At 50.1% G+C, this 25,584-nt stretch overlaps 1 protein-coding gene across 2 annotated transcripts; it reads right to left on the bottom strand.

Moving 5' to 3' along the window:
* Positions 1-882: 882 nt before the first annotated feature.
* Positions 883-25,515, bottom strand: CGN (cingulin). 2 transcript variants are annotated; one of them, XM_030325835.1, is made up of 21 exons: positions 25,455-25,515; positions 18,308-19,184; positions 17,525-17,625; positions 17,302-17,371; positions 17,094-17,186; positions 15,091-15,218; positions 14,357-14,489; positions 13,810-14,022; positions 13,214-13,362; positions 12,871-13,003; positions 9,395-9,595; positions 8,858-9,064; positions 8,244-8,501; positions 7,108-7,278; positions 5,675-5,836; positions 4,373-4,462; positions 3,837-3,920; positions 3,608-3,726; positions 3,196-3,304; positions 2,644-2,807; positions 883-2,333 (listed from the first exon to the last, which is right to left on the bottom strand). In XM_030325835.1, the coding sequence occupies exons 2-21, from the start codon at positions 19,169-19,171 to the stop codon at positions 2,195-2,197; spliced, it is 3,588 nt and encodes a 1,195-aa protein (XP_030181695.1). In that variant the 5' UTR covers positions 19,172-19,184; positions 25,455-25,515; the 3' UTR covers positions 883-2,194. The 2 variants fall into 2 exon arrangements, with proteins under 2 accessions (XP_030181695.1, XP_030181696.1); XM_030325836.1 differs by lacking the exon at positions 17,094-17,186.
* Positions 25,516-25,584: the final 69 nt, after the last annotated feature.

Raw genomic sequence — 25,584 nt, 5'->3', positions numbered from 1 at the left:
CAGGCACCAAAGGCCAACTCACTCAGACTGGCCTAAGCCAGTCTGGCAGGTGCCCTGCCCTGGCAGGAGGCCCAGGCCAAAGTCAAAGCCAGCTTGGCTCTGGGTGGGGCTTGTTTTGTAGAAGCTATTATACTAAAGCTGCCCTTATATGGTCTGCAAAGGCGGGACACGTTGCCTTTAAAAGGGTTTTGTATTCTTGAGAAACGATGAACCTCAACTTCTCCAGTGGCATTTGCTCCCAAAGCCCAGACTAGCATTTTAAGGACCTAGAGGAGAGGATGGACAAGGATGGGGTCTCTTCCAGCCCAGCTTCTCTCTTCAGGTTGGCAGCTCCCCTGGGCTGTGGTCCACATGGAAAGCACGCGGGAGGTCTGACCCACTCAATACCCCTGAATTTGGCAACAGGCTCTGATGAACAGCTAGGTCCCTCTTCAAGGCAACACAAAAGCAGGAATGACAGAAACTTTGCTACCTCCCAGGTAGGGACTGAGTCCAATACCAGGTGGAAAGGGATGAGTGACTTTGTACCTGGGAGGTGAATGGTGGGGATATCCCTGGGCCCCAAGGGAATAAAACCCAATTCTAGTCTGTCTCTTTTAACCTTCAGAGATGGCATTTATTGGCCTTCTATTCCCAGAAGATTGTTTAGGAGAGAATGGAGGTGCTAGAAACATAGGTTCCCTGGGTTCCATCTGACCTGTTGTAAAGGCCTCTAAAAAGTGAGGTAAAGAAAACCCCAGCTTCAGCCTCTAAATTCTAAAATTAAAATGGTTTCTTCATAAAACAGACCTCCAAATAAGCCAGGAAAAAGAATGAGAAGTCAAGGATTTTGGTATAGATATATCATTTTAATATTTAATTTAAAATAAAATCAAGGCTGGATTCATTTGGGGGAAAATATCTAATTTGCAGAAGAGAAGTTTTGGGTTTTTTTTAATCGTGAAATTATAACTCATTAGTGAAAACAGCCTTCTCCCTCCCCCAGGCTCCTTACAGAGCCTGCTTAGGAAATAAGAGAGGTGAATCATCTCCCTTACCTCTTCCCCACCAGGGCTGGGCTCTCCCCAGGACCCAAGGGAGGAATAAATCCTCCATTGCCTCTTCTCATTTCTACCAAGAGTCAGTCTTTAGCCCTAGGCAGGAAGCCCTGTATCAGGTTCAAGCTCCTGAGATAATGAGGGTCCCTTGGTTCCCTACTAAGGTTGGGCACATCTGGGTCAGAGAAACCACAAGGAAGACCTTTGCTTTTCAGACTCATGTAGGCAGTTATCAGGGTTCCCAGATGCAACCCCCTTATGAACACATGCATAGTCACAGAGGGAGAGGAGGAAAGACGGAAACCCTGAGCAGAACCAAGCCCCACCACCTTATCATGGCCCTACCAAAGTCCCTCCCCCAGGGCAGCTCTCTAGACCATTCACTGGGGCAGCAGGAAAGGCTGAGGGCCCTGTTTGGGGAAAGGTTGGCCCTTGGAGAGGTATGAATGTGTGGGTATAGAAGGCAAGAAGAACATCCTTATCTCCTCACCCTGGCTAAGGCACCAAAAGGAAAGAAGGAAGGTAGGAATGGTGAAGATGGGAGGGGAGAACAGATCCCTTGGATCCACTGGCTTAGGAAAGACAAAATACATGAGAGTGGAGAGAGGTGGGAACTACCATATAGGTCCCACGACTGTGCAAAGAGAAGCATCCAAGAACTGGGTAGAGCCACACTAGTGTGTACATTACCCATAATGTTCCTTCCACCCTGCTCCAGAGTTGGAGGAAAACATGTTGCAGGGGTCGAGGGAGCAGAACTGCAAAAGGTATTTTTCCCTGAGCCTGAAGGTTAAGGGCTAAAGAAATAAAGCTTTATATACATGGCAACATCTATTCCTTCCTATCCTGCTCAATCCTCTTCAGTCCATATGCTGACCATCCTGTTGCTATGAGGGAGAAGAGGGAGGTCGGCACTTAAAGGAAGGGCTCAGTTGGCCTAAAATACCCACTACTCCAGAGGAGAGGGAAAGCCCATGCACCAGCTTAGTGCTAATGCCTTTTTTATCAGCATCACTCATACCCCTCCCAGTCTTAAAGCTGAATAATTGGGTGTCCCCCTCTCTCCCCACAGGAATGAGGAATCCGAGGCTTAGCAGGGCAGAGCAGGATGGCAGGGCAGGCCTCAAGTGTGGTTTCTGGTCCCCTGTGGACCCAAGCTAACAGGAACTGGTCTGCAGGTTGCTCTCCGTGAGCAGTGATGCAATGGAGGATGGGTCGTAGACACTGTCAAATTCCTCATCTGAACTCAGCCCTTCATGCTGGGTTGACTCAGCAGCTGACCGGGAGGCTTTGCGCCTGAGTCAGAGAGAAGAATACTTGTAAGGGAGGGAGACAAAGATTGAGACAGCCACACTTACCATGCTAAGGAAATTCCCAGTTGTTCTAAGGCCTCTAGGTACTCACGAGATCGCCCACCAATCTGAGATCTGGGGAGATGGGATATAGACCAGGGGCTTGGATAGTAAAGAATAATCATACAGGCTTCCAGCCAGGAAGGAGTGACTGCCAAGTACCACCTTAGGGATCCTCCTCCCTATCCAGGAGACCCCATTCCCTTCCTGCACCACGACCCCGATTGAGCGGGGGTCAGAAAAGCAGCCATTACCAGGAGTCCTTCTCGAGGGTTTTGATCCGGGCTTGGAGCTGTTCGTTGGCCTCATGCTGCTCCTCCAGCTCACGCTGGGCCTTCTTCCTCAGGCCATCGAGTCGCTCAATTTCCTCTTCTGCTTCATCCACCTGCCGCTTCAAAGCCTTCACCCTCAGGCTTAGCTGGACAGGATAACAAGTCCCCACATTAGAAAAGCATCTGCTGCTACCGTGGGCTGGGACCCTCCCCTGTAGCAATTTTGACAAGGGATCATTGCCCTAGAAAAATGTTATGGCCATGGGCAAGTTCCCTAACTTTACAGGTTTGTTTGGGGGGATTAAATGAGTTCATACATGTAGAACACTTAGAAAGAGAACCTAGCACATCACAGGCACTCGATGCATGTGCTACTGTGACTGCTCTGATCCAATCCCTCCAGTCTCATCTCCACCCTTATACAAGGAGAGTCGAAGCTGGGAAGACCTCTGAGATAGGTTCTCCCCTGGCCTTCAAGCAAATGCTCCATACATGCTTGCCATATGGTTGCTTGGCCCTGGCTGCCATCCTTACCTGGTCCTTCTGGTCATTGACATGCTGCCGCTCGTCATCAATTTGAATGGACAGCTCTTTAACCCTCCGCTCCAGTTTTCGGTTGGTAGACTGCAAAGCTGTCTTCTCCCTAAGAGGGTGTGGAAGGGGGTGTCTATGGCTGTCGCCATTTCTAAAGGAACACCTGCTTGGCCCCCTCTGGCCTTCGTGAGCTCTTCTCAGTCACATCACACTGGAAAGGATCCAGGGCAGATCCAAAGAACCAGGAGAGAAGAGGTCATTCATATTTCAAAAGGCCTGCAACTCTCTTGCTCTTTACCAAGGAAAAAAGTTCCCCCTAAAGATCAGGCCAGGTTGGCCATGTCTGAAGTGCAAGATGGAGGGAACCTCAGAGGAGAAAAGCCCAGAAGGAGAGAAGAAGGGCTCACGTCACCTCTCTTCAGCTTGTAGCCGCTCCTGCAACTCCCGATTCTGGGACTCAAGATGAGAGAGGCTGGCATTGGGCTTCTGGAAGCCTTCTGAGCTAGCCAACCGGCTCTTCAAGTCCTTGTTCTAAAAAGGGCAGAAAATCTTCACAGTCACATTCCACTTCCAACCCCTCCTATGGCCATTTCACCTGCCTCCTGGGGTCTGTCCCCAAGACTCCCTACTTCCCAGCTCACCTGTCTCTCCAGGGAGATTTTGTCACACTCCAGGTCCTGTCGAGCTGACCTCTCCTGCATGAGCTCTGTCCTCAGCTGGTCCACCTGGTGGGGAGGGGTGAGAGGAGCCAGATTTGGGGAGCGCTCACAATGAACTAGGCAGCTGAACCACATGAGGCAGAGTAAACTGCAGGATGCTCTCTGAATCCCCATTATTCTCAGGCGACTAAAAAAATCAGCCTTTTCATATGGGACGAGCCACAGAATTTAAACAGGGCCTCCTCCATCACACCAGGAATTAGCATTCCTTCTGAATGGAAGTAGCCTGGATTCAGGGCAGAGAGTAATCCCAGGCCACCAGGATTCCTTCTTCCACTCAAATCCCTGGATTCTTTCCACTCGTCCTGAAGCAGAGGAGACCCTGAAGTAGCACCAGCCATGCACAGATTCCGCAGCCAGAATTCTCCTCCCACATGGGAGGGTGGAGGCGTTTTTGAGAGGGCCGAGAGGTTCTGTAGTCAGGGATGGATGCAGGGGACGGGTAAGGAAGGGCTTACCTGGTCCCGGCCACGATTCATGCGTTCCGTCAGCAGCTCCACAGTGCTCCTCTCCTCATCTAACTCTGCTTCCAGCCGAGAGACTTTTTCCTGTGGCAGAGGAGCAACAGGTTCTTTCTGCCCCACTTCTGGACACCAGAATACCAAACCCAACCAGGACCCTCTCAAGGCCCCGCCTCCACAGACCTGTCTCACATGTCCCCATAAGCAGCTGGTCCTTGCCCCTGCCCAGAGCCACCATAGAGCTAGCACCCTCTGCTGACCAGGCATGGCATCAAGGGAAAGAGGGAGAGGGCACCTGCTCTAGCCTTGGTCCCCTGGCAAGATGACAAACCCCAGAATCTATTCATCACTGGGGTAGCCCTGTTTCCCTAATGGGAAAGCAGACAGAAAGCAAAGTGCCCGAGCCAACGCTGGGATGGAGAGAGTCAGAAACCAAAGTGCCAGGGTACAGACTAAGGAAGCATGCTCAAGCCAGGCAGTCCCATGTAGATACTAAGGGTATGGTCTCTGGAGCCAAACTGCCTGGGTCTGAAAATCAGATTCCTAGCAGAGGGGCCATGGCTAAGTTGCTTACCCTCTCTATGTGTCAGCTTCCTTCAACAATAAAATGGAGAAAACAAGACCACCTATCCCACAGGATTATTTATCCTCAAGATTAAATAAGTCTGAAGTGCCCAGCACATAGCATAATATGTGTTTGCTGCTGTTATTGTCTTGTTATTATTATTATTGCCAAATATGGCAACCTGAAGAGCACTATTGCCTCTAAAGAGGAGCCACTGCTATCCTCCAGCCAACTGCTGCCATGCAGATAACTCAGGATCAGAAGCTCGCTGCTACAGAATTTTCCAAACGTATAAACGAAGCCAGAGCTTTTATGTGACGTGTACATTTCTAAACACTGGCAATTAATTCAAAGCCATTTAAAACACTGCAGTCAGGGGCATCGGACTGGCTCGCTCAGAGAGCATGCAACTCTTGATCTCAGGAGTTGGGAGGTGGAGCCCCACATTGGGTGTAGAGACCCCTTAGAAACAAAAAAAAATATATTAAAAAAAATTATCTTTAAAAATGTTTAACAACAACAACAACAACAACAACAACAAAAGAAAACACGAAAGGAAACAAAATGAATACCACCACGGTCAAACTCCATCAGCAGTGGGCTACCAGCTTTCGATCCCTAGCATAGAAAGGGGGCTTGGCTTGTCCCGGCTCCTTTCCCCACAGAAGTCCCAGCTATGCCAGGACCTGGACACCCCTCCCCTACCCCCCCCCCCCCCACTCCCATGTCATTACCTCAAGACCCTTGAGTTGCCGGGTCCTGTCATCCCGGGAGCGCTTTTTGTTCTCCGCCTCCTGCTCCAGCCCCTGCAGTTTCTGGGCCAGCAGCTCCTTGTCCAGCTGGGCCGTGTCACGGTCAGCCTGGGATGCCTGCAGGGCCTGCCGCAGCCTCTGAGTCTGGACAGAAGGAAAAATGGAACAGCCCAGAGAAGTTAGGTGGGGACTCGGGGGTGGGAGCAGTCCGCCCCTGTGGAGAGAAATGTTTCATCACTGATGTTCTTTAGAACTGCCAGAGCAGGTGATAATCAAAAGCAGGCTGACTTTTAGTTTGTTTTCTTTTCTTTGAAGATCTGGTGGGTTTTATTCAACCATTCAGGGATCCGGGCAACATCCTATCTAGCCGGCAGAAAAGAGCTCCTGGTCCATTTTCTTTATTGTTTTAACGCCCTACAGAAGTTAGAATCACCTAAGTGGTTTTTAGAAAACTCATCCTGGGTCCTGGCCCTAGGGGTTATGATTTAAGTGATACAAGCTGCAGCTTGGGTATTAGGATTTTAGGTATTTTAACAAAAAAGGTTTAATGTCATGACAAAACACAAGTTTATAACACATTGTTACTGTAAAAGATTGTGAAGCATTAAAACTAGCAATCATATTTACATTTTTTTTTAAGGTTTATCTATTCTTGAGAGAAAGAGAGCACAAGTGGGGGAGGGGCAGAGAGAGAGGGAGACACAGAATCCCAAGTAGGCTGCAGGCTCTGAGCTGTCAGCATACAGCCCAACACAGGCCTTGAACTCCCGAACTGCGAGATCATGACCTGAGCTGGTCAGACGCTCAACCAACTGAGCCACCGAGGCACCCCTACAACTAGCAATCATATTTAAAGCATCTACTGTACGTCAAACATGCCTTTATATTGATACCATACTTCCACTAACATTGCAGTGTGGAAATTTTTTGGTACTGGGATCTTTTTTTTTTTAATCTCCCCAGGTGATTCTAATGTGCAGCAGTTTAAATATTGCTCTACAGGGGCGCCCAGGGGGCTCAGCAGTCAGAGAGGCCGACTCTTGATCTCAGCTCAGGTCATGATCCCAGGGTTGTAGGATGGAGCCCCGCGTTGGACTCCTCACTGAGCCTGGAGCCTGCTTGAGATTCTCTCTCTCTTCCCTGCCCCATCCCCCACTCACACTCTCTCTCACCCTGTTTCTCTCTAAAATAAAAAAAATTAAAGTTAAAAAAAAGTCACTGCTCTACAGACAAGGCACCTCCTATCATTATCGGTACCTAGAGTGGACAACTCCCTACCTCACTATGTCACTCTAAGTGGTTAGACCTAAACCGGGGTCCCAGGATCCCTTGGCCCCAGGTTTAGTTAAGAGGCAATGACCTGCAAACCAAGGACATTGGGAGAGTTCCCACCCTCCTGCCATTTCTGCCCCTACCTCGTCCTGAAGCCGGCTCAGCCCCCCAGAGCTCTTCTCAGCCTCACTGGCCCACTCCTTGGCCTGGCGCTGGGCATCTGCCACCTCCCGCCGGGCCTTCTCCTTGTAATCCTCCAGCTGGGCCTGGAGCTGCTGCAGGGCCTGCTTAGAGTCATTTCCAATCTGCTCCAGCTGAGATGCAAAGAAAACAGCCTTTCAGCACTGCACCTCTGTCCCTTCTCTGGGCCCAGACACCCCAGACCCTCCTTCCTGCCGAAGCAGCCCTCCATTGCTCTCCCCTGGGCCCTAGGTCCCTAGTATGGCTAGTAGTAATATACAGATTGCCTGGCTTCAAATCCTGGCTCTACCACTTACTAGCTGTGTGACCACAGCTCATTTTCTCTGGGTCTCAGTTCCCCATCTGTAAAATGGGAAAATAATAGTACCTACATCACAAAGTTGATGTAGAATTATGATAGCTAATTACGTAAAGTACTTACAACAGTGTCTGACACAGAGTAAACCTAATTGACCATATTTCAACAAACCCAAGAGGCCAATGATTACAAGATGTACGACTAAGAAAGAAAAATCTGCCACTTGAACTGTAACATTCCATCAAAATTATACAATGCAAATCAACTTCAGAGTACATTTTAGAGCTGACGAAACATATTAGGTGTTTGCTCTAGCTTTACAAAGATATTAGGAGAGAACCTTACCTGAAAAAAAGTTATTTATTTCTTTTTTTTCCTTCTTCCTTGCCCTCCCCCGGATATAAAATCCCACCCACGAAAATTCCTGTATTTTGGTCTTAAAGACATCTAGGGAGGGATTATAGAGCTTTCCTTTCCCTACCCCAAATAGAAAATTCTACTAATGAAGATTGTTACGTTCAGGTCTTAAAGATGTCTCAGGGAGAATCCCAGGAGACATTCTCCAAGGATCAAGACCACAATGAAATGGGACATAGAGGGGAGGTCAAGGGCACAGAGAAAGAGTAGAAAGGACACCCTCTCTGAAGATTTGGCCTTGGCCTCCCCAGCAATGAACTTGAGGAAAGCAAAAACCACACATTCTGACCTCCTCCCCCGCTCAGGCAAGCTTCTGAAAGAGCTGCGCCTCTTCCTAAGAGCCCGGGCCACCCCGCACCACACCTCCTTGTTCAGCTGGCACACAGTCTTATCCAGCAGGCGCTTCTGTTCCTCCAGCTCAGCCTTGCCCCGCCGGAGCGCCTCCCGCTGCTTCCCCTCCTCCTCCAAGGCCCGTTTCAGGGCCTGCTGCTCCTGCCCCAGGCGGGCCAGCCCCCGCTGGGCCTCCTCCAGCCGGGCCTCCAGTGCCCGCTTGGCAGCTGCCAGGCTCCCCTCCTCCTCCTGAGCTGTGTTCAGGGCCTCCTCAAGCCGCTTTTTCTCTGCCTGGGAGAGGGAAAGCCATTTGGAGAGTAGATAGGAGGGAAGAAAAAGAGGTTTATGAAAAAGGTGGGCAATGCAAACGGGCTCAGAGGAACCAGCAAAGGAATTAAGACACAGAGGACAAGCACAGGGTGAGAGATAAGAGACAAAAATACCAGTACAAAGGCCAAGACATTCATAACAAAGCACACTCCAGAAAATAAAACCTAACTTTAACAGAGGGTTGTTGGGAAGGCAAAAACCAGCACACTCGGGGCAAAAGAAAACCGGTAGCTGAGGATTTTGCTAGGGAGTGTTTAGCCAGGGGTGAGGGGAGAGAGGGCCAGGAGGAAGCCGCCAAGGTGGGCAGAAGCACTGACCTCTAGCCGCTGCACCCGGTCGCGAAGCCTCGCCTCCGCCACTTCCCCACCCTCCGCCAAGCCTCGGGCCTCCTTCAGCTGCTGCTCCAGACCCAAGATGCGCCGTCGGAATTCGTCATTTTCCTCCTGGGTCTCCCGAAGCGTCGTTTCCACTGCTGCCTGCCGCTGCCCCAGCACCTCCACCTCTGCCTCTGCTGCCTTCTGAGCCTGCGGCCAGTTGGGGGAGTGGCAGCTCAGACCCCAGGGCTCAAGGCCACTGACCACCACCAAGAAAGCCACCCCAAAGAGAGCCCACAAGAGCCAGATTTCAACAGTGGTAGTGCTCCCTGAGAACCCCACCCCTACGGAGACGTGGTGCGTGCCATCAGGTGCAGCCCTGCCTCCCCCTGCCAACCCCTGGCTGCTTTTCACCGCACACTTATGACCAAGGATCTGGTCTGTACATACCCAGGGTAGGTAATTTCCTCGCCCTCTGGCTCCTCAGCCCTCCAGACCCCTCAGCCTCCACCTCCTAAGCCCTGTGCCCACTCCCCTTGCCTTGGAAGCCTCTTCACAGTCCTGTCTCAGCTGCTGGAGGGTCTTTTGCAGCTGGAGGTTCTGCTGTTCCAGTTCCCGGCCTCGATCAACCTCAACCCTCAGCTGTTTCTCCAACTCCCGCTCCCGGTGACGCCCAGCCACCTCCTGGCTTTGCTGTTCTTCCCTCAGCTCCTTAAGTTCCTGCTGTGTCCGGCGCAGCTCCTAGAAGGGAAGGGGAACGGTGACAGGGCAGAGAGAGCCACCCTTGGATAGGACACTGTGTAGCAACCAGGACCCTCATACATTGCTGGGGGAACGTAAGACGGTGTGGCCGCTTGGCCGAGTGGCTTGGCGGTTTCTCAAAAAGTTGACCCATTAATTCCATTCTTAGGTATATATCCAAGAGCACTGAAAACATTTTTTGGGAAAACATGTTATATGAATGTTCATAGCAGCATTATTTCATGAGAGCTAAAAATATAGAAATGACCCAAATGTCCATCAATTGGCAAACAGATAAACAAAATGTGGTATATCCACATAGAATATTATTCAGCCATAAAAAGTAATGAAGTACTGACACTTGCTACAACATGGGTAAACCTTAAAAGACATTATGCTAGGTGAAAGAAACCAGACATGCAATGTATATGTATATGATTTGTAATGTATATGATTTGCCAGAAGAGGCAAATTCATAGAGGCAGAAAATGGATTAGTGGCTGCCAAGGGCTGGGGCAAGTGACTGGATATGGGGTTCATTTTTGAGGTGATGAAAATGTTCTGTAACTAGATAGTAATATGGTTGGGGCGCCTGGGTGGCGCAGTCGGTTGAGCGTCCGACTTCAGCCAGGTCACGATCTCGCGGTCCGTGAGTTCGAGCCCCGCGTCAGGCTCTGGGCTGATGGCTCGGAGCCTGGAGCTTGTTTCCGATTCTGTGTCTCCCTCTCTCTCTGCCCCTCCCCCGTTCATGCTCTGTCTCTCTCTGTCCCAAAAATAAATAAACGTTGAAAAAAAAAATTTTTAGATAGTAATATGGTTGTACAACTTTGTGTACACACTAAAAACTACTACGCTATACACTTTAAAGGGGTGAATTCTATGGTATGTGAAATAAATCTCCATAAAAAAAATTACATGGAATAGATGAGGGTGTGAACAAAACAGGATTGGCTGTTTCAAAAACAAAAGAAAATATACTGAAAACCAAAAAATGCAACACAATAAATAGTGGGGCTGCTTTTATTTCTTTTTTATTTTTAAAAAAATTTTAAGGTTTATTTATTTTGAGAGAGAGAGCACAAGCGGGGCGGGGGGGGGGAGGGGAGGGGAGAGAGAAAATCCCAAGAAGCCTCCATGCTATCAGCACAGAGCCCAATGTGGGGTTCAGTTTCACAAACTGTGAGATCATGACCTAAGACAAAACCAAGAGTCAGACACTTAACCAAGTGAGCTACCCAGGTGCCCCTACTTCTTTTTTAAAAAATTAAAATATTGGGGCACCTGGCTGGCCCAGTCAGAAGAGCATGTGACTCTTGATCTTGGGGGTTGTAAATTTGAGCCCCACAGTGGGTACAGAGATTATTTCAAAATAAAAATCTTTAAAAAAATTAGGAGGGGTGGGAGAAAAAAATTAAAATATGAACTCTGGTTCTAGTTCTTTAGCTGTTAGCTACTTCTGAAATTCAGAAATTACCATAATTAGGCTGAAAGGATATATAATATATTGTGAGTTTTCAATGTAAGACACTAACAAAACTACAAAGGAAAAGAAAAACAGGGGCGCCTGGGTGGCTCAGTCGGTTCAGCATTGACTCCTGGTTTTAGTTCAGGTCATGAACTTGCAGGCTGTGGGTTTGAGCCCTGCGTCAGCCTCTTCACTGACAGTACAGAGCCTGCCTGGGATTCTCTCTCTCTCCCTCTCTCTCTGCCCTTCCCCCACTCGCTCTCTCTGTCTCTCTCTCCCTCTCAAAATAAATAAATAAACTTTAAAAAATTTAAAAAAAAAGAAAAACAGCACAGTGTATGGTCTACATTGGACAAAGTCTGTTTTCCTAATGTATATACTTTGTTATTGATTAAGTACTGATAAAACATACTTTACATATGAGTAAATGAAGCTCTGGTTATTACTTTTTAGCTTTTTAGCTTTATCTAGCATAATCAATCAACTGAGATTGTCCAGAGGAATTATGTAGACTAATATAGCAAATAGACTTCAGACTATCCTTAATTTTTGTTAACTTCATATTAATACAGTAAAAATTTAAGAGCACTTTTCATTTCATAGCCACCGAAGTATATTTGGTTTTGGTTTATTATGTTTTTCTCACCAAATATGTGTGTAAGCTCAGACTTTTATTTACCTGGAAAAGCATCACAACTATACTTCTTTACTCTAATAAATACAGTTACTTTGGTTAAAATTAGGCAGTCTTACGGTAAAGGCATGATACACAAGCATTGATCAATTAATACTTGTTAAGTAAGCACCGACTACATATCAAGCATTGTGAATCAAAGATTATAAACCTAGAAGAATCTTCAGGAGGCCATAAATGCCAGTTTTCTATACTAGCAAAAATATTTTCTAAGTTTCTAAATCATCCAAAATAATTACTTGCTTTCTTGTCCTTCATAAACTAATACAAAGAATATGAAGAAATTATTTATATTTACTTCAATTTGGTGACTTTATCATTTATGAAACATCCGTGCCTGATAAAACATCTAATTCCCTTGGTCTAGATGCTATACTCTCTAAGCAGCCTTCAAATTACAACTTGGCTTCCCAAGTAGGCCAGCCTGCCATGCCAATACAAGTATTCCAGTCTGTGTGACAACATTTCACATTACGAGTTAATAAGCTGGCATTCTAACTGTAAATGTTTGTTTCATAGATGTAGGTAAAGAGTCCATATCCCACCCCCCACCCCCCGCTGCTCCAAAACAGAGCAACTCTTGCTATCTGACCAAACTCCAAGCTTGCAAAAATGACCCCGAAGTTTCACAAATCCATCTAAATGCTGCTCCCCACGAGGTCTCTTGGGAGGTAGCCAGCAGCCACCAATCTGGCCACCAAAAGTCCTTTACATTAGAAACCTGTATATTCAATGAGAGCAGCCAGGCTGGATCAGAATGTGTGGGGCAGAGATACGGCCAAACAGGTCCTGAAAACCAAGCACACAGGAGGCAGCCACAACAGTGTAGAGGCCCGGTCAGTGTCTGCCAGCCCAACCTGCCTGCCCTTCCACACTCCAATTCCAAGTTCGTGCTTGCTTGCTTTCTCTCTCTCTCTCTCTCTTTCCTTCCTTCCTTCCTTCCTTCCTTCCTTCCTTCCTTCCTTCCTCCCTCCCTCCCTCCCTCCCTCCCTCCCTTCCTTCCTTCTTTCTTTCTTTCTTTCATCTCTGAACCCAATATGGGACTCAAACTCACAATCCTGAGATCAAGAGTCCCATACTCCACCAACTAAGCCACCCAGGCACCCCTCCAAGTACCTTCCTGAGCTCCTCCATTTGGCGAGTGTCTGCAGCACCAGCCCGAGCCTGCCCTAATTCCCTTTGCAAGACCTCCATCTTGTCCCCAAGCTCCTCTTCCATTTCCTCCTTCTCCATCCGCAGCTGCAGGAGTCTGAGCCCAGTCAGGTGAATGAAAAGGGAAAAGGAACAAGTTCAGACCACCTGCCAGGGAGAGGTGAGCAGGATAATGCAAACCACCTCCCCAGGGGCCAGGAGCCTGGGCACCCACTGTCAGCAGAGTGAAGGGCACAGCAGGGGTAGAAAGGAAGCAGGATGTAGGAATCATGGATAAGCATTCCCAGGAAAGAGGCAAAGTCCTCACTCCTGCTTGGTGGCTCTAAGCTCCTCCTTGTTCTTCTGGAACATGCTCTGCCAATGCCCTGTCTCCTCCGATGTCTCCTCCAGCTCTCTCTGCAGTTCCCGCACGAGGGTTGACATCTTCTGCCTTTCAGCCTCTAATGCAGCATGATCCTAGAGAAGGGGACAGTTGGGGGTCAGGAGGCTCAGAGGGAAAAATGCACTTCAGATCAAGTGTAAGTGTGTAGAAATGGAGGCTTGGGCCCACAGGGCACCACACCAGCTGCACACCCTTGTCCCCCAGCAGTGCCTGATGTGATGCTAGCAGAAAGCTCTTCCCAAGCCACAGTCCACCCCGCTGTTGTTTAGATGAAGCCCCCCCTACCCCCCAGTTACTTCCCCATGGGACTTGGGTCACACACCCTCACGGTACTCCTGGCCTGCACTCCCTCTCTCTGCCCTTGCAGGTTTCCTGGCCAAGGTTTTCACTACACCTCACATGTATCTTTTAGAAGGAGTTGCAGTTACAACTAGAAAAGTCTCAAAATACCAAGGCCTCACAGCAGCCCCTCTTGGGGCGGGGAGTGCCCACTTCTGGCGGCCCCTGCTCTGGCCACATGCCTGGGTTGCGTCTTGCATACTCCGGCGAAGCTGCTCCGTGTCTCGCTGGTACTGCTGCCGGACCTGTTCCACCTCCTGGTCACGGGAAGCCACTTCATCCTTCAGGGCCCCCTTCAGGGCTGTCAGCTCCCGCTCCCGCAGCCTCAGCTGCTCTTCTACCCGCTGTTTGCCCTCCAAGACGGCTTCCAGAAGCTCCCGGGTCTCTAGCAGGTCCTGGGGAAATGAGGGTGGAAGTACAGGGGTGACTATAATAGGATCTGCCTTGCTATTCATTCAGTCAGCCGATCAGATACACTGACTGAGCACCTTGTACATGTTAGACTCAGTACCAGGTGCGAGGGGCCTCTGAGATGCCTATTTAGGAAAAAGGAAACGCACCATTCTGGGATCTAACCCCAGCCCACCTTTGAGTCTGTCTGAAAGCACGCTAAGGGGTACCTGTAATCAGCTACCTACTGCCCATGCGTTGGGGAAAGTGTCAGTGAGCAGATTTGAAGGTGCTCCAGATGACAGGAAGCAGAGGCAGGGGGAGCCATCCTGCCCCCACCTTCATTAGCGCCTCCTTAGCAGGCTCCGGCCCCTGGGCCTGCTTCAGCTTGTCCTGCAGTTCCATCACTTGGGTCTCCAGCCTGTGTCGTACCCTTTCACCCTGGTCCACAAGGAGCTTCATGTTCTGGAGCCTAATAACAATAGATAACATTATCAAGTGCTAGGTGTCAGCCAGCTTTCTAAATACTTTATGCGTATCGTTTCATTTAAACCTCCTTAAAGTCTCTGTTCAAATCTTAATGAGGCCTCCACTGTGCCTCCACCATTCGGCCCACCGATCTGCTTTAACTTTTCTACTTATCACCTTCTCCCATGCTGCAAATGTACTTACCTAATATGTTCTTTATTTACGGTCTGCCCTGTCCCCCACTAGAAGCTCTGCTTCTGGAGAGCAGTGCTCCTCATCTAAACGGTTCGCTGATGTACCCCAGGAATCTAGATCACTGCCTGCCACACAGTATTCACGGCAAAACATGTGCTGAATGAACAATCCTGTGAGGTAGGTACTATTATTAACCCATTCTACAGATTTAGAGCCTGAAGCAGAGAGGCAAATCCAGGTAACCCAACTCAGGCACCACCACCATGACCGATAACATAAAGAGAAAGGTCCTATCTTTAAACTGTCTCTGTCTGCTTCTAAAGACTTCCCCCTGTCTCTCTCACCCAGGGGCAACCTCCATCTGGCCTTGGTCCCCAAGCAGCCCCACGTGCACACTCGGCGGCACTCACTCTCTGGTGCTCTGCTGGGCCTCCCCCTTCCTCCTCTCCAGCAGTTCCTGCAGTTGGCTGCACTCTTCTGCCTTTTCCTCCAGCTGCCGCTCCAGCCCAACCCGGGAGGGTTCTAGCTTCTGTCGCTTCTGGAAAAGGCAAGGAGACAAAAACAGGTGGAGAGTAGGAAAAACCTCTCAGAAGGACCAGGAGTAATGGGAACGTCTAACATTTAATGACACTCCCTAAATGACAGGCACTGTACTAGGGACCCTGTGCTTATTATCTGCATTTAATACTTTTCACAAGCCTTGGGACTTGTGATGGTTTAAAGTACATCCACTAATTCCTCAACATTACTTTCAAAAGGTGAAGCCTCAGGGTGCCTGGGTGGCTCAGTCGGTTGAGCGTCCGACTTTGGCTCAGGTCATGATCTCACGGTCCGTGAGTTCGAGCCCCGCGTCGGGCTCTGTGCTGACAGCTCAGAGCCTGGAGCCTGTTTCGGATTCTGTGTCTCCCTCTCTCTGACCCTCCCCCATTCATGCTCTGTCTCTCTCTGTCTCAAAAATAAATAAACGTTAAAAAAAAAAATTTTTTTTTAAAAAAGGTGAAGCCTCTTCCCTGGAGTATGGGCTGGACTTGAGGACTCTTCTCTTTTTTTTTTCATGTTTATTTATTTTTGACAGAGAGAGACAGAGCATGAACAGGGAATGGGCAGAGAGAGGGAGACATAGAATCCAAAGCAGGCTCCAGGCTCCGAGCTGTCAGCACAGAGCCCAGTGTGGGGCTCGAACCCACAGACAGCGAGATCATGACCTGAGCCGAAGTTGGACGCTCAACCGACCAAGCCACCCAGGTGCTCTGAGGACTCTCTTCTAACAAACAGAAAAGGAAGACGTGATGTGTAGCTTCTGAGACCAGGTCCTAAAAAGGCATTGCAGCCTCCAATCCTTACCCTCTCTCTTAATCATTCACTCTGAGGAAAGGTAGCTGCCATATTGGACGCTCAAGTGGCCCCATGAAGAGGTCCACATGGCAAGGAGGTGAGGCCTCCAACCAACACCCACTGTCTTCTCATGACTAGCCCCAGCCAATACCTTGCCAGGAAATTCATAATAGACCCTGAGGCAGAACTACCCAGCTCAGCTGCTTCCAGATTCTGGGCCCTCAGACACCAGAAGATGATTATTTCAAGCTGTTAAGTTTTGAGGTAATTTGTTACACAGCCATCGGTAAGTAATATAGTACAATTATTATCCCCACTTTACAGTTAAGGAAAGAGTGGCTTTGAACATTTAAAGAACCTGCCTAAGGTCAGGGTAACAGCCAACAAGTTAAGGTATCAGGATTTGAACTCAGTTTGACTCCACAGCTGACCACTTAACCAGGACACTATACTGCTTTCCAGGAAACAAGGGGTATTAAAATCCAACACTTACTAAGCACCAACTACATTCAGGGCAATACCCTGAGAGGTAGAAGCAGTCTATATTTTTTTAATACATAACCTTTAGCATAAGACTGACCTGAATTTTCAAATTCTTCTCTGCAACTTATTGTCTTGAACAACACACTTAACCTCTCTGATCTTCAGTTTTCTCATCATAAAAGGGTTCACAATACCTACCTTACGAGATCCCTATAATTACAACGCATTACCTGGGACAGTACCTACTACAAGAAGTTATCCTCAATAAATGACAGCTATTGCATAGTGCCATCATTATAATGTCAATGGAAAGGATTCAGGTAAGTAATCTGCTCAAGGCATACACAGCCAGTGCGCAGCAAAGCCGGGACGGAAACTTCCAAAGGAAACAGGTGGAAGGTGGTCAGAGCCCTGATGACTGCACCCCTATCCCTAAGCTCCAGAGAACCCCAGACGTTCTTGGCGGGCCCAGCACACACTCTTGCCTCTGGTGTCACAGAACACACGACTGCTTGTTCCATTGCTTGGAAGAGCAGCCCAGGCCCCGGTTTCTCCCGTGTCCGGCATTCCCCCTGCGCCTCCAATCTCCCCTCACCTTCACCTCTTCATCCAGCTTTTGCTGTAGCTCCTCCACTTTTCGGGTGAGTTCCCCCTGCCCGCCCAGGGCCTTAGTGGAACCAGAAGGCATCTGCCAGGGATATGGCGGGAAGGGATGAGTCCACATCCAGACCCCAGGCCCCAAAGGCCCTAGCCCTGTCCACCCCCCACCCCCCCACCCCCCCGCCCAGGAAGCAGCCACTCACCACCAGGGGCTGCATCTGTTCCAGCACCAAACTGACCTTCCTCTTCACAGACGTTTCGCTTTCTGAGCTTCTGGAGGATGCAAGAACAGAAGCAAAGCTTAAGGGAGGGAAGAGGCAGCAGAGATGAGGGAAAGGGGAGCTAAGGGCAAGGAAGATGGGGAACGAAACTAGAAGGAGGAGCAGGGAGGTATGTGACTGCCCTCCTGGGAGGGCCCCCACGCACCCCTCCCTCAGGATGCTGTAGATGGTGGCCTTCAGGTGGTCCACACTGCCTGGTGGGGCAGCCTCCTGCTGGTCTCGGAGCAGGTCTGGAGTTGACTTGAACTGCAAAACATAAACCCAGAGAAATAGGAAGATTAAGCCAGGAGCGTGTGTGGCGTTCAGATGGCGCAGCAGCGGCAGGTGGGAGATGGGGCCCTTCACCACGATGAACAAGCCTGAAGTGGGGAAAAGAGGAGACTGCTGAGGCCTGACCAGAAAGCCCAGGAGACATCTGAGCGGAGTATGCCTCTCACTACTGCCACAGGCCACATTTTCCTTGACAAGCAGACCTCAACCAGCTATGAACTGTGTCACAAGTTATCTGTCACCAATGATAGTTCAGGTACTAGAATTTGTAAATGAGTTACTTTTAAAACAGGCTTAACTGCGTCTGCACGAAGTTGCTCCCCAACTCACTTGCACTCCTGAGTGAGAAACAAAGCCGGGAGTTGTGACAGGAGCACTAGGAGCTGCTTCGATTACCAGGCCCGCCTTACTTACTCTGCAGACCTAGCAAAAGCTAGTGGCCGAGCACAGTTAATTGCCAGGCAGTAATAAGTAACTCTCATGCTTGTGAAGGCTGACTTCATAGTTCGTTCCATTTTCATGAGAATATCATCTGTTTAGTAGAAGGATATAGTGGAGGACAAAAGTAGAAACCTTCTGCCTTTAGCTATTTGAATCAGCAAGGGGTCCTGCAGCTAGTGGGTCAGGAAGCAGAAGCCACAGGGGACTGGGGTCTGACCTGTAGTATGCCAGGGTCATGGACTCTCCCTTGTGGCTCCTCAAAACTCTGAAGAACCCAGTCCTGGGTCTGACGGGAACGGCTAAACCCACCAAGAGGGCTCTGGCTCTGGACCGACTGTTTGGAGCTGCCCATGTGACTGTCATGCTTTGTGCTAGGGGCCCAGTGGTTGGGGGACCGACGCTCCCGTTCCTCAAGGGTGTCCCGTGGGAGCCGGTTGTCCAGGCTTTGGCTCCGCTTGCGCTGTTCGGGGGGCAGTGTCCGCATGCGCCGGCCAGTCCGGCCCCGGGTCTGCCCCCCATGGTGGCTGTCAAACTTGTTGATGAGAGAGTCCACTGAAGACAGGGGAGCAGTGTCGATGGTCCCTGCGGAAGCTCCTTGAGGGGCCAGTTCCAGCAGGCTGGTGCTCCGGGTGCTCGGACTCACAGGGGCAGGGCCTGCCAGTGAAGCCTGGGAGCGGGATCGGAGCAGCCTTCCGTTCCAGTGGTCCCCAGACTCCTCATCAGACACACTGCCTTGTGAGCGTGCAGGAAACTCCTTGGCATGAGAGTAGGAGTGCTCCGGGGGTTCCGAGTTGGAGCTCAGAGCTCCCAGAGCCCCTCTGTTGTTGGCCCCCTTGATCTGGACTCCAAAGGAGTCACTGCCTTGCTCCCCACTGTTGAGCACCACAAAGGGCTGCCCAGCAATGCCCTGCACACGCACAGCCACCCCATAGGTACTGGCTCTCGCATCCTTAGCTGGACGTCGCCCACCACGACGTAGGGTGCCCATCTCTGCATCCCCTGCTGGCTCTGTGATGAACCGAATCTGGACTCCATGGTCGACAGGGCCCCGGGGCTCAGCCATGGTGGACGCCGGCTCCATGAAAAAAGGGGTCCTAGAAAATCAAGAAAAGAGTTTAGGCTGAGAGACTGGAAGTAGAAACACCTGTCCAGCTTTTGTAGGGCTCATTGCCTTGTCATTTCTTCTACATACAACAGTGGTTCTCACATTTCATCTGAGCAGCAGAAGTACCTCAAGGGCCTGTGAAAACACAGACTATTGGACCCTATCCCCAGAGTTTCTGATTCAGTACGTCTGGATTTGCCATTTCTAACAAGCTCCCAGATGATACTGATACTTCTGGTCCAGATTCCAGATTTTGAGACCCACTGACTTAGAAGAATCCATTTCCTCTAATACAGTCCTAGTGAGCTTGACTTCGTCAAGAGTTTAATGACTGCTTGACCTTCACACATACACATATACCATGATGTGTTTCCTCCAACCCCAAACCCTACCTAACAGATACCTCTATCCTAATGGATAAAAGGGGCCCTCCACTCCCAGAGCTCATTTAAAGTACGGAAGACCTGTAAGGTATGCCCTCCCATTTCTGGGAGAATAGCAGAGATGCCTCTGGGTTGGGGGAACTGAGGGCTGAGTGAGGAAAGAGATGGGAGAGTAACTAGGTTTCTACGGTGTGTCTGTTTGTCCCTTTTAAGTCTGGAACCATGTAAATGTATTGCTTATTCAAAAAAAGATTTAAGTAACATTTAAGAGTTCCAGTCCAAGGGGCCCTAGGTTAGGCAGACTTGTCCCACCAGAGGGCCAGAGTGAAGACCACCCATGGGCCAACTCCTCAGGTCCACATTAGCCTAAGATTAGAGTCAGCAAAATGGAATGTATTCTAGGTACGCTCTGGCTCCAGCAACTGGGGAGGGCAGGTTCTCCTCCAAGCAAATAAAAACTCCAGCTTCCCCAGCCCTGCGACTAATCTCTACCGGAGACTGGCACCACACTGGAGGCGGGGCATCGAATGTGCCAGACAGACACACAAATGTACCCAGCCCAACCTCCCAGTGGAGCCCTGGGCCAAGGAAAGTTGGCAAGGCCCCCTTCAGGGACTGTAGATATGCTAGGAAGCCCAGGAAACTGGGGGTGAGTGGGGAAGGGAGTGGCCTAGCTCCAGGTGAGAAAGGGCTTGGTGGGAAGAACATTCCTAGCATTCCCAGCCCTTCCCCTCCAGGGAGGGAAGGAGCCCTTACAGGCAATAGTTCTTCACCGTTTTGGTTCTGAGACCCCATTGGAGGGAACAATGAAAGCAATGCCCCTCCACCCCCCAGGAAATAGTCCACAGAGTCTCAAGAGTTTCACGAACACCTCAAAGCTACCCTGAACTAAAGGAGCCCACTCAGGCATCCGGGAGGACTTCAACCTACCTCAGATACTCCAAACAGAAGGACATTTAGTTGGCTGGGTCCTTTGTTAGAATTCAAGTAAGAGATGGGACCGGAAAAGAAGCTACAAGGGGTCAGTTTTACAAACCGCTCATCTAATAGAAAAGGAACTGGGGCGCCTAGGTGGCTCAGTCGGTTGGACGTCCGACTTCAGCCCAGGTCATGATCTCGCAGTCTTTGAGTTCAAGCCCCGCATCGGGCTCTGTGCTGACAGCTCGGAGCCTGGAGCCTGCTTCAGATTCTGTGTCTCCCTCTCTCTCTGCCCCTCCCCTGCTCATGCTCTGTCTCTCTCTCTCTCTCTCTCTCTCTCTCTCTCTGTCAAAAATAAGTAAACATTAAAAAAAAAAATTTTTTTTAAAGAAAAGGAACCCAGGGGCGCCTGGGTGGCGCAGTCGGTTAAGCGTCCGACTTCAGCCAGGTCACGATCTCGCGGTCCGTGAGTTCGAGCCCCGCGTCGGGCTCTGGGCTGATGGCTCAGAGCCTGGAGCCTGCTTCTGATTCTGTGTCTCCCTCTCTCTCTGCCCCTCCCCCGTTCATGCTCTGTCTCTCTCTGTCCCAAAAATAAATAAACGTTGAAAAAAAAAAATTTTTAAAAAAAAAAAAAGAAAAGGAACCCAGCCCCACTCTTCATTTGATATTATATAACCATGAGCAAATCATAATTTTTCTGAGCCTCAGTTTCTTCATCTGTAAAACAGGTATAATAATAACACCTCATAAGGTAATATCTGTGAGAATTAAACAATAATTGCATGTGTAAAAATTTTATCAAGTTTGGGGCGCCTGGGTAGTTCAGTCAGTTAAGTGCCCAGCTCTTGATTTTGGCTCACATCACAATCTCTCAGTTCATTGGTTCGAGTCCCACGTCAGGCTCTGCGCTCAGTGGGAGGCTGCTTGGGATTCTCTCTCTCCCCCTCTCTCTCTGTCCCTCCTCGTGCTCGCTCGCTCTCTCTCTCTCTCTCTCTCTCTCTCCCTCCCTCCCTCTCTCTCAAAATAAATGAATGGAAAAAAAAATTTTTTATCAAGTTCTACACTCCAGATTTTTGCATTTTATTTACTCTACTTTACTCTATTTATTTATTCCACTTTAATAAAAAGAGGGAAAATGACAAGACATGAAACATGAAACATACCTAGCAGTGTATGCCTGTCACAAAGCTGACAACAAATGTTACCCAGTGTACATGCTGTTCCTCCCACCAAGACCTTCCTGGCTTCACCTGCTTCACAGAAGAATGTCACTTCCTCAGAGCCTTTTTCATCCAGACCCTCCCACAAACTAGGTCAGAACCATGTTATATGCTCTATAGTCATCCTTCAATGAATTTGCCTCACGTTTGTTTTTTTTTTTTTTTTTTTTTGAGAGAGAAAGAGAATGAGAGCATGGTGGGGGGGGGGGGGGTGGGCAGAGAGAGAGGGAAAGAGAATCCCAATCAGGCTCCACCTACAGAGCAGAGCCCAATGTGGAGCTCAATCTCGATCTCATGAACTGTAGACCATGACCCGAGCCAAAATCAAGAGTCAGATGCTTAACTAACACCCAGGTGCCCATCAGTTGTTTTTTGTTTTTAAAGATTTTATTTTTGGGGCACATGGGGGGCTCAGTCAGTTGAGCATAAAAAAATGATTGTGATTCTCTTTCCTTCTCTCTCCCTCTAAAATAAAATATTTTTAAATTAATTATGTCAAAAAATATTTTATTTGTAAGGAATCTCTACACTCAAAATGAGGCTCGAACTTACGACCCAAGAACAAGAGTTGCATGCGCTACTGACTGAGCCAGCCAGGTGCCCCTGCCTCAGTTTATTTTTCTATATTTATTAGGGTGATGATTTGTTTCCTGTCTGTCTCCTCCAGTGGATTATAAACTCCTGGAGGGCAAAGATCATGGCTCTCAGCTGACTCCGGTGGCCCCAGGGCCTGGTGACATGGTGCACATCAATAAATATTTGTTAAAGGTCGTATCCTGGACCAAGGCAGACTCTCACAGCAGTAGGGAGATTTGCCCAAGGGTCCCTCACAGCCATTTCTCATTTGCCCTGGTGACAGGACCTCTTCCTGGCCTGGACTCCCTGCCCCATTCGATCATAATTTTGGAACCAGATGTGCCTAGACTGCCAGCTCTCAGAAGTCACATGATTTATTCATAAGGCAGCTCGACTCTGTCAGTACATCTACTGATCTTCCAGATCCGGGTCAAGGAGCTCCCAGGCTAGGCCCACAGAGCGCCCAGCCCCTCACCCACACAAGAGCACCAAGTTGTGCAGAGACAGCGCTGAACGTGCCCCTGGTCCCAGTGACTCCTTAACCTCAACCAAGTGTTAGACCCAGGACAGGTGGGTCAGGGGCCAGCGGGACTGAAGTGATCTTTGGGGTGGGTCAAAAAGCAGGGCTTTAAATGATTCAACACGGAAAACCCGAAACCTATCCGCCTTCAGTTACAGAGGGCAGTGGGGCGTGGCCAGGGGAGCCAGCTGGCTCCAAGGTCTTAGGTAAGCCCCAGAGGCAGGTAAACAGCCATCTAGTGCCAAGCAACATGGAGTACAGAGCCTTCCCTCTCATTGCCTGCCCCTGTTTTTCCCTCCTCTGGCATGTGCCCAGGACACTCCTCACCAAATGTACTCTGGGAAGAGCCCAGGCCACAAGTTAAGTCAGCTTCATCTGTCTGCCTCTGCCATTCCTGCCCGGAAGGAGTGAGGAGGATACCCTGCACCTGTACCAGACAGGCACTTCTCCCTGAGTTACTCATTAGCCTGCCCTGCCCCAAATCCGTCACCTCTGGCCCAGCCATAAGCATCTGGCTTCCAACTAGGAGTGACATTCTCTCGGCTTCTGGCAAGAAGTGGGGGGTGGGGAGGTTTGGGGTGTGCAGAGGAAGAACTGACACACACACAGAGCCAAGCAACATGCTAGACATACCCAACTGGCAGATTTAGAAAGTGGAAGTATGAAAGGTATGGAGATTAGACTCTCCTCAGAGGTAACGAGGGAAGCAAATGGTCAAAACAGGATAGGACAGCTCAGTGACCTTGATCAATGTCTATTTTCTCAGAAAGAGTTACAAAGACAATAAGGTTCTCCGTGGATCAAAAAGAACCACCTCAAGTGGACCCCTGGCTCGGTCCACTGAAAAAGCCGAAACCTGAGAGCCAGGCTAGAGCAGCTTGGCCAGTGGAGGAAAAAACACAATGACAAACTGGGCCCTGCAAACTGGCTGGACTGGTTTGAGAGGCAAGGGAAAGGGGAGGGCCAGAAGGATTCCACTGGCAGCTCATAAAGCAGACCAGAGAAACTCCACACCACAGAGGACAAGGGGCAAAACCATGGGCAGGGACTGTCCAGCTTAGATGCCAAGGCCAAGGCTCTGAAGGAGGAGGCATAAGGTAGAGAGGGAACAGGAAGGAGCAGAGGCACAAAGAACCTGGTGAGTGTCAGACCAGTGCGTGACAGGAAGACTCAGCGTCCCCTACCCCTCCCTCTCAAGTTCCCAAAGTTGCATTCCTGATCCCACATGTGCCTTGGCCAACTCCTTGGCCCTTAGTTCTCCCCTCCCCAGCATGAAAAACAGCAACCTTACCCTCTCCTCACCTCCCACCAGGCTGATAGCAGGCAGATCAGCCTGGGGAAAGAAGAAAGGGTTCTAGGAAGCCAGAATCCTCTTAGAGTCCGGGAAATCTCTGCATTATCAGTCCCCTAGAACCAGCCCCCCACTCCCAAATATCAAGGATGAAAGAAGAGGTGCAGAGGCACGTGTCAGCAGCCTGTGGACAACACAGCAGTTGCAATTATTTCCCAATTACATCTTTCCTCCGGCAGGGCATCAAAGGGGCCAACCTAAGATTGGCTCTGGTTCCTTTACCTGCCTAAGGCAAGGAAATCTGCCTCAGAAGTCTCGTCTGGGCCCCAATGTGCACCTCTCATGCAGCCTGGAGACTTAGAGGTGCTACTCCTTTAGTCTTGTGGTTTCCTACAGAGTCCTGCCTACGGCCCACACCAATGGTGCCTACTGCCAGTCTGACAGCCTTCATGTCCGGGAGTCAGGGATGCACAGTAGCGTTTCAAGGAGTTAACGTGGGCTCTGCTGGGAGGCAGCAGAGAAATTGGTTAGGTGCGGAAACCTCACCCAGTGGCCCCATTGAGAACCACAGATGAAAGTATGTGTGCTTGGGGGGAGTGTTTGACATTAGCCCCCAGGAAGGGGCCCCATAAGAAAGTGTTTCTACATATTTTGTAGGCCTAGAGACCTATGCTTCCTCATATCCCTCTCTTGGAGAGCACTCTCTCAAGAGGAAGACAAAATTCTCCCAGGCATGAAGGCAAAGGGGGATAGGAACTGAAAGGCTTCACACCTCTCAAGGAGATGGGGGTGCCGTCTTATTCTACTGCTCAGCGTCTTCACCTAGAGGTGAATGGTTGGAGCGAGACCGCACACCTCAAAGCCAGAGGGAGGTGACAGCGCCAGCTCATAAGGGCAGTGGGGGGTGGGGGCAGCTCAGGAAAAGAGCACCTCTGGGCGCCTTCCCCCTTACGTCTCTGAGCCCAGGCGGCAGCCCAGGCGTCCCCAGTTGAGACTAACTCCTTCCCCCGAACACCGCGGACTCCCGAGAGAAATTCTGCAGCCAGGACGGCGTCTGACCTCCAGAGAGAACCAGGCCCTGCTACTCTCTCACGTCCTGGGGGCAGCCTTGGCCCCAGGTGCCCCTCCGCTGGCACAGGCCCAGGCACCTGCTCAGGTGCCCCTCCCCTGGCACAGTCCCAGGCACCTGGCCCTAGCACCGGAGAGCAGCAGCCCGCTCGTCATCGGTACTCCCACCCCAGCTTCACGTCCCCTCCTCCTCTCTCCATTCAGCACCTGTACCCTGTGAGAGGGGACCCCAGGTCGCCTCGCGCCCCGCCCCTCAGGGCTTGCCCCCTCGGCGTCCACTCACCCCAGCCGGGCTCGGCGCTCCCGGGCTCCGGCAGAGCTGCACGCGCGGCTCGCCAGCCCTCCCCCTCAGGCCCTCTGCGCTCCCTCCGTCCTCCCCCCCCCCACACCCGGCGCCACCAACCTGTTACTCC

Source organism: Lynx canadensis, chromosome C1 (assembly GCF_007474595.2).
Source record: "Lynx canadensis isolate LIC74 chromosome C1, mLynCan4.pri.v2, whole genome shotgun sequence".
Classification (NCBI taxonomy): Eukaryota; Metazoa; Chordata; class Mammalia; order Carnivora; family Felidae; genus Lynx; species Lynx canadensis.
Note: the sequence above shows the minus strand (reverse complement) of the source record. Positions and strands in the feature narration are given on the sequence as shown.